Genomic DNA, 13,231 nt, shown 5'->3' on the forward strand with positions numbered 1-13,231 from the left:
ACTTTGCTTTTATAGATGCAGATCTCTACTTTTCATCTCAAGCCAGACATTCCCATTCCTGTTCCTCCTCCACTTCTCTCTCAAAGGATGTGTATTCTATATGGAGACCTTGCATCCCTACTGTGCTCCTCACGCAGCCCCACTTGACTACATGCTCAGATGGCCTGAGTCTGTTTTGGCATCTCAACTTCCAGGCTTACTCTGCCTCATGCTTCCTAGGGTCTGATTTTCATGTCTGTCCCATTCAGCATTTCTTGACAGAAGGTCCTTCAGCAGCCTACCCCATGTTGAAGATTTCCTACTGCGTCAAAGCCAAACAGTTTATTTCTCCACTTTCCCTCAAGGTGAGCAATAAGCTCCATCTCCTTAGAGACAGGATTGCCATCACTTAACACTCTCAAACACCTTAACAACACAAAAAACTCTTAGGACCAATAGCAAAGCAATGCAATACATTGCAGTCTGAATACCTAGAAGATTTTGTGTCAGTTTTGTGTCTGTTAACTATTTAACTACCACACCTTAACGGTCTTCAGTGTGTGTGAAGAGAATTTTCTAACAGTCCAATCTTGGAGAATTTTCATTGTATAGAAAAAGGAATATCTTAGTTTAGCTTGAGCAGAAGGTAGATGGTATTTTTGGAGCAACTTTATTCTTAGAAAAGTTTTAGAAAAGATTAAAACTGAAATCTAACACTTCCTAAACAACAGTCAAAACCTACATCACAAGATGCTACTGTTGCTAAATTAACTACTCAAGGGTTAGGAGATGTCAAGGTGAGGACCTGCTCAAGTGAAAGTGGGTCTGAGTTTTCTTCTACTGTCCCCTAATTCTTTGTATGTCCTGTTCCCTTTAGCAGTGTTTTCCCAGACACACGGGTACTTGCATGACACTAGGGTTTATTTCTTGCCCTACATTTCTTCCGTTTCTTGACATTTCTCACTTTCCTCAGGAACTCTGTGTCTGATATGTTACCTAGACAAGGAAGTTTTCCAATTTTGTTTTGTAATTTCTTTTTTTAAGTTCAAATTATCCTGGAGCCTACCTGAATATGCCCCAAGAACCTTGCAACTGAGGCACGCAGGCAATTCAAATATAGTGCAGTGTGGGCTTAGTCTAAAAAAATTATTTGATATGACAAGTTTGATGTAAATACTTCGAGTTCATGTCAAACACTTTTTTTGTGTAACTGACCATAAATATTAGCCAAAAGCAAATTTTAAGTACAGAAATATTGTGACTGTTCATGCGGATTTTCAAAGTGGTATATTCTAATGTCTTAATCTAAAGAGGCATACTTTATAAGGGAGAGGCCATTACAAAGGTTGAAAAGGGAGGGGAGAGAAGACAACATTGCATGATTGTATTTAGCAGAATCATGTATGTAACATGAAGCCTACATCCCTTATTACTTGGTTCAAAGAGTCATGTGAGACTGTTGGTTCCAAATATGGTGAATATCCAAGCTCAGCGAATAGGATAACATTGTTTATACATAAAAAGGGGGGGAAAAAAAGTCATATTGCAGCTACAAATATATAGTAAATTAATCTGTGACATACACCATAAACTCATATCATTTCCAGAGCAAGTTTGGATTTGAAGTTAGTCTCAATGTTTGGTTGTAATATGACTAAAGACATTTTATTTTTGTCTAGAAACACCTTTTCAGAAATGAAATGAATATGCTTACAAAATAGAAAAACTGAGTTTAAAAAAATATATAGACACTCATCTAAGTATCATGTCTATAATTGTCCTCATGATCAATATTAGCATCTCTTGTTACAGACAGCATAGATCTGTAACTTGAAAAATATTAAGCTAAAAAGAGAACATGAACTTTCTAGATATTTTTGGGTCACAATTCATTTAATCCTCAGAACAGTAATAACAAGAAAGAGTAATCATTATTAAAAATGCTTCTTTAACACTCAAAATATCATAAGCAATAACATAAATCTAAGGAAAGAATCTTGGTTTATTATGCAAATCTGCTCTTTCAACTAACTTGACGCAGTTGTCTGTTATCTTAAATAGCTGAATATTAATATATAAGTGGCTAATTGAATATATTAATATTATCAAATGGCATTTTAGAGATAGATGACCCCCTAAAAAATACAACTACCCATATTACAAGAATATCTGGGTTTGTTACAATTTTTTTGCTCTGACCACTATTTACTGCTTTGTTTTGGAAGAACTCTGCCAGCATTCCTCTAGGAACTTTTGAATGGCTGCCGTGGAAAAAAGACAGAGGCTAATAAACAAGCATAAGGGAAAACACACATCATTCTGAAATACAAATCAGGTAAAGACAGATTTTAGTGAACAAATTACAGAGCTGATATTATAAACATTTTACAGGAGATGGAATTATATAGCTCCTCTTTGTCTTCAGTGATACTAAGACTATCACACATACCTATCACTACTTGAGAACAAACTTCCTAATTCATGGAGTTTATGACCTCTCATGTCAACTACATTAAAGGAAAAATACCTGATGGAACTAATATCAATACCAGATATGGACAGGGGAAAGGGTGGATCAAACTAACAGGCTCAGATGTAATCTCAGAATCACACAGTCACAAAATTATACACTTAAAGTTTTAAGTATTATGTAAATGCTAATAACTAGCATTGTTTAATGAAACAATTGCTCCTGTACCATTACAGCTTTTATTTTAGGGCATTTGATTCCATTTTCTATGAAAAAGGGTTAAATATGAACTTATTATAATATGGCAGACAATGTTCGTTATATTATTTGTGTAAGATTAGACTGAATCTTCTCACTATAAAACACCTTTTACACTGCTGATTATATGTATTGTTAAGACTTCAAAGAAAGCTAATTATTCTTTAGTACTGTATGAGGCAATTCAAAACTAAAAAAAAAGTCCTAAAGGTTTTAAGATTAAAATAAAAATACATAGACATTTTATATACATATAATATTTGCAAACTAGTCAATGTACAATATATAAATATTTTATTCTGAAAATATCTAGATTTACACAGTGGAACTCAGGAAAGAATTTAAAATCCAATTACATTGTTTTCACTGAACGTTCACATTAGATCTTTGTGATCAATGGGGCCTCATTATCTCATTAACCTTTTGTCTGACTCTCCTGTTAATACAAGTGCCATTAAAATAATTAGTCATTATCACAGCTACAAGAACTGACCATCATCCTTGTGCTTAGGAAGATTATTGCTTAGAAATACAGATCTAAACTGCAAAAGCTGTTCATTTGACCTTTAATCTCAGTGGTTTTAACTCCATTTATCCGCGACATTCATGGCAAATTATTCTATTGCTCAAAGGGACTCTTTTCACTTTTTCTCACTCTCCAAAAAAATCAAGATCCTAAATGGTGTTGGAAAGTACCACTCCAGTTTGGAACAGTAGCTATTTGAACAGAGCAAGCGTGGACCAGTCAATTTGTTTGGACAACTTCAAATTTACATGAATGATACAGAGCAGCAATGACAGTGATTGCCTTGGGCACCATAAAGGTTTACAGTGGTTTACAGATGGAATATATCATTTTCATTTCTTCACGAGAAAAAAATACAGTTACTCCTTCAGCTATGCCACATAATGTTTCTTCATCTTCTAGTCTTGCAGAAAACCTTCAGCTTCAGTGGAGTTTTGCCTCACTGTGGGCTGAACTGAGCTAAATATGAAAAATCTTAATATTTTAACTGTTGCAGCACACCTCTTTGGGATTATTAGCAGATTGAAATAGGTGGGGAAAATATTTACAATAATATAATTTTCTTAATAAATTAGGGTAAGCCAGAACACATGAAACACAAAAGGAGAAAGATGGTCAAGGACGTTCAAATATGCCTAACTCACCAATAATTCTGCTGTGTTTACAGGAAGTCAATTGCACTTCAGTCTATGCAGCATTTGCTACCTGACTTTCTAAATCACAGAAGAGAATTCCTGAATAAAATTTGAAGGAGGAAAAGGCATTGAAGTCATGTATTAGCTCAGGAAGGACATTCTATTTACAAAGGGGAGGTGGGAGAAAATGGCAAAAAAAATTAAAAGAGTTGGATAAATAGATATTCCAAACCAGTTTCCTGAAGAAACACAGTGGCAGAAACATGTTTAAAAAACCTGCAAAATAGCACTGAACATCAAGGTCATTTAAAGTGAGAAGAATGTTATCAACAGAAAGTGGAAAAAAGCCCATGTTATTAAAGGTAGAATTAACCATGTTAGGAGAGTAAAATAATCTTGGAAGTTTTGCTTTCTGTGAATATCAATAAAAGATATGAATATCAGAAAATATTTCAGCATTTTTGGATAGGAGATGTCAACAAAAGTCAATTTTAATAAGAGTTTATGCAACTGACTAACAATTAACACAAAAAAAAAAGGAATGATGGCAACAGCAGGGGCCAAGAAACTAGATCTATAATACACTTTAGCAGAAACTTGGAGCCCGTTAATGTAAAGTAAATTTGCAAGAGAAGATTGAGTTCAAACAGCTTTCTGGATAGGATTAAATATCAACATGGATGACAAACACTTACAGTTTACTGTGGAAAGACAGACATAAAAGTCAAAAATAAACATGAACTTTGAAAATGAAGGAAAGCACTAAGTCACCCAAACAACAAAAGGCATTAAACCTCACTGGGGATAAAGCACACTAGGATCCCTGAACTCTTCATCAGTGGAGGAGAACAACTGCTTAAAATAATTTAGAAAAAAATAATATATATAAGTGAAAAATCTAGGAGAGGATACTACAGTTAACAAGAAGGGAAAGGGCTGTCATCAGGGCACCAGTAACAACTGCATTTAAGTTTTGTCTAAGTACAGAGCTCAAGAAAGTGGTCCTAACAACTTTAACAGATGTACAAAAATGTAAAATCAAATCCAGATGCCTAATCTACTAAAATAAAAATTAGATTTCAAAATAATAAATTTAGAAGACCATATCAATTACCACTTTTTTTAGGGTAGTGCATTTTTTTTAAGTTCATAACACAACATACCTGTGCACTTATTTTTTCAAGTGTGTTCTTCAAAATTACTAAATTAATACTAAAAAATATAGTACTCTGGATTATCTTTACTCCTTTTAATAATGCTTATTCATACAAAAGTAATAAATGAAAAATATTATATTTAAAATATTATGTTTTAAAGTTTTGCAAGGTTATTTATAGGAGAATGATATGGAAAAACAATTGTATCTTTTTCTGTTAAGATGTAACAACATAAAAAGAGTAAACCAAGAAGAACAGATCTGCACAACAAAATTCAAGTCAAGGTCTCTTAGGGTTTCGTGATTAGAAAATTTTTCTTACCATTCACTTCCAGAATATGAGTTTGATGGAGTTTGTCATAGCCATCAGCGTAGCAGGTGTAATTTCCCATATGAGTTGTGGTAACCTTAGTAATGTACAAGGACCCATCATCTCCAAAATCCTACCGGGAAAGATTACAAACAAAGTTATCTAATTATTTCTGCATCTCTAGGGTAATTAGGCCCATCATCCTGGCAACAAAGCTGCAACGTAAATATCAAACATCACAAATATTAAACCAGAATAGCTGACAGTAATCTGAAAACCAAACATATTTGTAAATGCAGGAGTCATTTGATCTTGCCACAGAAAACACAACTTTTATTTTAACAACCAGTTAAACTGTGCAGAAGTAGTATGTTTGCTTATTTAGTAAAGATAGTAATTTACAGAAGAAAAGCTATTTAGGATTGGATCTGATCAGACAGAAAAACTAAATCTCTGCACAATTTACCAATGATATCCTGTGGAAGTGCAGTTATCCTTTGAAATGAGCAGATACAAACAAAAAAACCAAACCAAGCAAACAACACTGCCCCCCCCCCCCCCCCCCCCCCCTATTTTTCATCAAGTTTGAATCACTATTTTTAAAGTAATGCTTTTATATGGGCATATAGGTTCCATAGGATGAAAACTTCAAAAGATTGACACTCATTTCAACTCTCAGTTCAATTGTCAGTTAAATTTCAATGAATACATTATAATTTAAAATTTAGAAGCTGTAAATGGTGCCAATTACCACGAAAATGTACAGAACAATTAACAGTGTTATTCCTTGTTATTTTTCATGCCTGCAAGAACCACTCTAAAAGTCCTAACCTTATCTACCTACTTCAAGCCTATGTCTCATAGATTCTTAAGTATTTGTACAGATTCTGCTAGGAGTTGTTTTTTCTATAGTAATTCTATTATTTACTTTTTCAAGGCCTCTTCTTGACAATTAGTTTCTTTTTAGTCTCACGTAACAATATTTTTGTTGTTATATATGCAGTGTATTTACATGAAACAGTGATTAAATTATTTTAGCAAAGAATATAAAATAGAAAACTATAAAAATAATTTTCAATCTAGTAGATAATTTCTGCCATAAAATAATTCAGAAATAAAGTGTATAAACTATGATGAAAAACATGAAGACACAATCACTGTTTCATACTAGGAAAAATATGCTGGATCTCCTCTGATATGTAAGTCAGCCCCTGCTCCTGAGAGGAACCCAAGCTCTAAAATCATATCCCTAAGGTTAATATAGTCTATCATAAATCCAGCTACCTGTCTTGTGTTTTAAAAAGCTGTTCCTAAGCTTTTCAGAATTCTTATATATACAATACAGCTTTCTTTTAACTTTCATTCTAAACTTATTCAGTGGTCAGGTTATACCTATATTATACTCCTTAACATAAGGAGCCTCTAAAATAGCCTTTGAAAATCTTTAAATAACTTAAACTATCCCCTTCTTGTGATTAACCACAGGATATGGTACTAAAACCACATACACATTATAATTAGATGCAACACAAATATTCACACACACACAGGCTCACACACAGAGCCCAAACTATCCAACAGGTGTCTGACTCATTAGAACAGGGATAGTTGCCAACCTACAGTATTCATGTGTCTCTTTGGACTCAGTGATTCATTACAGAAGCACTACTTTTGTAAAGTGATTTCAGGGTTCTGGGATTCCTGAAGACCAGTGTTACTGGTAAAGACAAAGGAGACCTTCAGTAAAGCAGCCTCTTCCACCTTCTTTCACCAGGTCCCTTGTCCTACTCAAGAGTAGTTCCATATTTTACATAGTCTTCCTTTTGCTGTTGATACAGCCCTGAAGCCCTGCAGAAACCCTTCTTGCTTTTCTTCATGTCACTAACCAGATTCAGTTCCAACTGGGTGTTGGCTTTCCTAATCCTATGCATTTAAATAGTTTATCCGTGTCTTCCTGGGTCATTTGCCTTGGTTCTACCTTCCTTTTTTGTTCCCTGTCATTCACTAATGACAGCCTCTGGCTGCCTTTGATTTCCTATTCATTGTGACAGACCATTCTTGAGCACAGAGAAGGTGATCGTTGAAAATTAACCAGCTTCCTTAGACCTCTATTTCCAGCATGGTTTCCTACGGGATTCTTCCAAGCACACCCTGAAGAGGCCGAAATCTGTTCTCCTGAAGTCCAGGGTTGTGCTCCTGCTTTCTGCCTTGCTGTCTCCTCATAGGCACCTTGACTCTTCCATCTGAGCCAAGGTTGCTCTGACCTTTATATCCCCAAACAGTTCTTCCGTATTTGTAAGTATGAGGCCCAGCAGAGCCTTTCTTTTTACTGGCTACTCTATCATTTGTGTTTAACATTGTAACAGCCTAAGAAATTTACCTCAAACTAGAGGTATACACTAAGGCATTATAAAAGTTTTCTTCTACTCCATCTGAATTATATTCATCCGTAGGGAGTAATCAAGATCTGCTGATGTTAGAGCAAATGGAACATAGTAGGATTGGCTAAATCATGTCTGAGTTGTCAATTTTTGAAACTTTTCAAGTTAATAATATTTCACAGTCTGACCAAAGGTACCCTTTAAGAAAAGCATGTATACAACTTTTATAAACACATGTAGTCAGTGTGTTTATACTGTGACACAGCCACATTGCTGTACTTTTAGTTTAGAATCAGGCATCTTTCTTGTCTCCTTTTCCATCTTTAAGCACATAATTTTACAGCAGCTGGATAGGAGGAAACACCTGGATTACTAACATTACATCTGCTAACAACAAGCTCTGAAAGTAAACTCTTCCATTCTACATGTTAATTACAGAATAGGATATGAGCTCTGGAAATATCTGAAACATTCTCCTTGGTTCTCCTTTGTGATCAAAGCTGCCTGTAACTGACAGGAGAAAAAAATAAAAAAATAAAAAATCATCATCATAGTTCAGGTGGATAAAGGTGGCTGTCCAATAGTCAAAAGAGAGAAAACAGTCCCTGAAATTCAGCACAGAGTTTTTCCTAGGTTTAGCTCATCCTCTTGGCCTAATGTATACTTTGTTTCCAATGAAAGAAGAAAAAAGAAGGCATTTAAAAGGGTGTTTAAATATGCATCATACCATTGAACCAAAACATTTTTAGAAGTGCCTCTTTCCTTCTATCATAAGACGTCCCTACCAGTCGCATACTACCACTCTGGCATGCATTCCATACTCCATTTGAACAAAGGTCACTGCTTTAGAAGTGGATAATAGCCAGAGAACACTGGAGTAAAATTATTGCATCAAAGAGACTGAAGCTGCAGTTATATGAAGCATTACAAATGGATACATAATCTTGAGTTCAAGCAAGACCATGTAATTTAAGAAATTCTTTGGCTGAAATTGCCTTAAGCCTCTATAAGATGCATTCTATAACTGTCTGAGAAGGACTGTAGTATCTGTGGAGCTCCCATGTACAAAGGGGAGGAAAATGTCTACATTAATTCAGAGATGCTGCTTCTCCTATGCTCTTCAGTTAACTTGGTCTGCTGTCTAAAAACCAAAGCAATGTTGAGGTCCCTGGTTTCACACTGATGATAAGCAGATCTTTCCACCATAGTTCTGTGGAAATGAATTATGTCCATTAGAGCATTTCCACATGTGTATATTCAATTTCATATTGAGTAGCAGCTGACAATGAAGTACCACAAACATACCAAAGCATTCAGGTAACATATGATGATGCTTGCCTACTAATCATGATTTTAGCTATCCATGTGACATTACTGCCTGAATGGGTGATTCAGCTTGCAAAACCATTTACCGCTGCTCCATAAGAAGTTACCACCTATGAAATGCATTTTTAAAAATCTTTAGAGGGAACCTACAAGGAGATTTATGTAGAAGATAGATCCTGTTTGTAAAATCCATTCTTTAAAAAAACCCCTCTAAGTAAGAGGTTTTCCACTTTGTACTTACGTAGCTTCCCTATTACAAAACCTGAATTTTTGTTCCTGTGATCTAATTCCATAATACAGTGTCTAACTAAAAAGCAATTGGAGAAAAACTTTTTTGGTTTTTTGTGTGTTTTTTTTTTGTTGTGGTGTTTTGTTTTTTTTATTACAATGAAACTCAAATTTAGTCTGCTACCCACTATAAGGCCAAGATGTTTAATTTAACCAAATTTTTTATTTCATACACTGATACAAGGGATAATTTTATTTTCATAAATGCCCTTTTCCTTGCTGGATGAATTCCTATACATTTCCAGCTATTTCTTTAATTTGATCTTATTGGTCTCAATTAGTACTACCTTCAAACACAGTTGCAGCTCTTCATAAACTGGTGGCATCTAGATAACATTTCCTGAGCTTACGAAGCTGTAAAAGTCAGTACTAAAATCAAGATATAGAATATCTGTGCTATTTCCTCTATCCAGAAGGCCTGTCACTGTACTACAGAAGGAAATCTGACTTGACATCTATTAAATTAATATAGAAGAATAGAAGGCTCAGATGTACTAAAATGTCTAAGTGTAGCAAACATATTGCATGATCACAGTGACAAAATTACTGGCTTCTGAACAAAAGTTATCCTGTTTTGGTCCAGTGTGTTAGCTGGCATAGGATGAGCCTGTTTCAAATTTGGTTATAACAGCAGTGGTTCACTTGGCAGAAACAACCTGTTAATCAATGTAAAAACATCACTGAAAAGATAATGAGTATTTTTGACAAGTGCAGATTGTGAGCACCAGTGACAGCAACTGACAGTTGTTGGCATTAAGTGAATTTGAACATGTTGATCGACTTGCATTCTCAATCCCATAATTGATTGTGTCAGGGGAGAGACCACAGAGACATGCAAGAGACTCAATGGCAAATAAAGGCTTCCAGACAAGTGAACCAAAGAGAAATCCGGGGGATCCAGCACTTCAGCCACACACATGACCCAGATGGACCTGCTATGTTGACCTGCTCAATTCTGGACTGAGCCACCTTCCATGCAGTAGGACAGGGAGGTCACATAATGAGCTGCCACGCTCATCCATCTCACTTTCCTGGACTGTGCCATTTCTACCACAGAACAAAAAAGCTGCATAATTTGTGAACACATCTATCTGTCATGAAAGTGTTTTGGTAATCTCTGTGCTGTCAGTTTGGTCCTAAAAGGCAACATCCCAGCAGAAAACAGTTTGGTTCCTTTGTTCATTTATATTTGTTGACTTCTTACATGCACCTTATCAAACTCAACTTAATCTTCATTTCCTTACAAAGTAACCTTCTCTGTAAATTACTCAAATTCACAGAACAGTCTATCAAAAGCTTTTAAAATCAGAAAACACAGCTATAATATGTCACTCAGGGAGTTTGTGAGCTGCACTTTTAAAGAACTTTGATACAAAACATTACTATATGCTTCCTTATTCTTGTATTTTATCCTTTGAATATTATCAACGACAAAACACCTGGTTGCATAAACCTCTAGTCTGTTACTATTACATTTTAATGTAATAATGATCTCACCAACTACTTTCCCAATTCATTAGGATTTATTTTTTTTCACTCCCGACTGCATTACTTTCCAGTTTTTCTCCTTTCCCAGAGAAGAGAAACTCAGTGATTTTATGCTCATACTACCTTTTGTTATAATATCTTCAGTCTTCTTGCAGACTAAAATTTAAATGTAAAAATTAAAATCTAAGTTAGCTTCTCTTTCACTTCTTAGTTTTCCTTCCCTAAAAGTATTTATTCAGAAAATGTATCTCACTGTATTTCTGGGTAACTAAACATCATATTGCACAACTTTGTGGTTCAGATGATTCTACTAGTTGCTCAGTAAGAGAAGAAAAGTACCCACCTAAAAATTAACCCAGCTGGTAAGACTCTAAATAACTTGCCTTTCTTAAAATAACTATAGCTTTATGCATTAGCAGTTCAGTTACATAGACAATATTTCTCCCCAAGTCTTCAATATCGCACTATGTAAGTTAACTTTTAACTTTGATTATGTGAACCAATACAACTGCATCTCTTTTCAAAAAACCCCACCTGAATAACTCCAGCAATCTTCCCAGTTTTGTTTTTTTTTTAATCTCTTCTTAAAGTGTATATAATAGTAAATTCAATTAACTTTTTTCCCCTTACTGGCTAAACACATTTTCAAAAAGTTGTTCTTCAAGTTATTCATAGAAGAATGAAGAACAACTCTTCAAAGACACACTAGAGGTACTTAAACTTTATCTAGCAAATGGCTAATACTATTGCTGTCTACATTTTTTTTGCCTAATCTCAGCCAAAGACACATATGAGGAAAAGAGGACATGGGACGGAGTGTATTAACATTTAGCTGCTAAATGCATCCTGGAGACTAGTTCAATTTAGCATTCCTTATGCTAAGTTATTAGATATTTCTTTGAAGTCCTTGACTGACACACTGTAGTATGATGATATCTTTAAGTGCCATACCTATTTCATAAGTAAATGGATTATTTGTGTTATGGCTTCTCTCTTCTTTTTCATAGAAACTGGACAAAATATCCGTGTGGCTATTTTACCCAGACACAGTATTTCAGTGGGATTCCCACATGACATTGTCATTTCATCGATCCAAGGTTTTAAGGACAGGGCATTTTGTTGGTGCTGATTTTTTTTCATTTTGTTATTTACTTTGTTGGTTGGGTTTTTTTACAACTACAAACTCTATGTCCCTAGCTTATTATTATAGTGAGTTCAATGTTTATTTTGTTAATTAAAGCAAACAATTCAATACAAAGAAAAATTAATATTGTAAGCAGTATTTGCACAGGGATGGTGAAGTATAAGCAGAGTTCTTTGACAATGAATGCTGACATACATTTTTTTAATAGAATAACTCACAAGCTATGTCAAGGAAAAATGCATCCATACAAACACACACATGCATTGTTGAACCAGAGCCTTCAAACATCAATAGCAATACATATTAAGGGTTTCTTTAGCTTTTGAAAAAATATTTTATAACCCTAAAAACATTGCTACAAGTTCAATTTTTGTTAAACAGACTGTTGTTCAAAAATAAATGCATGGTATTTTTACAATTGTATTTGTCATGAGTAAGAAAAATAGAATGGAACAATTACTTCAACAATGACTCCACTGCAACTCTGTTCTGTTGAAGGACTTGACATTTAAGAATCACAATATGTGTCACAAATAATGATAAAAGGAATATGGGATCAAAACACTTATGTGACAATGAATCTTTGCTTAGTTGTTTTAGTGTTAATGCAACACAAACTTAAAGATTGTTTACAAATCAATAACTATTTGGCTTTATAACTTACTTTCATATGCTAATGATTTGCATATGAGAGAGTTTATGATAGCTTGCCTGCACTTCTTCATTAACAGCTCTAGAAAGACTGTTGCCAGTTCTCCCCACATGAGAATGAATAATGAAACAGACTGTTTAAATTTGTTCATCATCATAAAGACTAGGATTTTTTTTTGTTTGTTTTGGTTTGGGGGGGAGGGGTTTAAACCACAGTTAACTTATAGACAACAAACTGCTCTCAAATATATATTTTTTGGCTTTGTATAAAAACCTTCTGTACTGCAAATCTTGAGTATTCTCCCATCTACAGATCACAACTTCTCTGTTAAAAAACATCTGCCCCAAATTGAAAAATATCAAGTTCTTATTTTCCTTTTTACTCAGTGCATCCACAACGCAAACCTGATAATTCAGTTCCTATAATTTAAGAAGTTCAGAAAATTGAACTAGGAATAGAGTCCAGATTTAGGTGATCTGAAGAGATTATAACCAAAATTGACAGAGGACTTTTGTATTTTTTTAAGTCAGAAAACATGGTTGTTCTAGAAAAGGCCTAACTGTCACAAAAAAAACCCAACTTCTCATGTAGTGTTCAGAGCCCCAAATAACACCAAGG

At 34.5% G+C, this 13,231-nt stretch overlaps 1 protein-coding gene across 3 annotated transcripts in view; it reads right to left on the reverse strand.

Annotated features, from left to right (window-relative positions):
• FSTL5 (follistatin-like 5) overlaps positions 1-13,231 on the reverse strand; it is a 235,197-nt gene that overhangs the window by 55,716 nt on the left and 166,250 nt on the right. For all 3 annotated transcript variants that reach the window (XM_009995923.1, XM_009995922.1, XM_009995921.1), the window contains exon 7: positions 5,347-5,467. In XM_009995923.1, the coding sequence (XP_009994225.1) occupies positions 5,347-5,467 (121 nt within the window). The remainder of the gene's footprint in view (positions 1-5,346; positions 5,468-13,231) is intronic.

The sequence above is a fragment of the Chaetura pelagica genome, unplaced genomic scaffold (genome assembly GCF_000747805.2).
Source record: "Chaetura pelagica isolate M959 unplaced genomic scaffold, ChaPel_1.0 scaffold142, whole genome shotgun sequence".
Lineage (NCBI taxonomy): Eukaryota > Metazoa > Chordata > Aves > Apodiformes > Apodidae > Chaetura > Chaetura pelagica.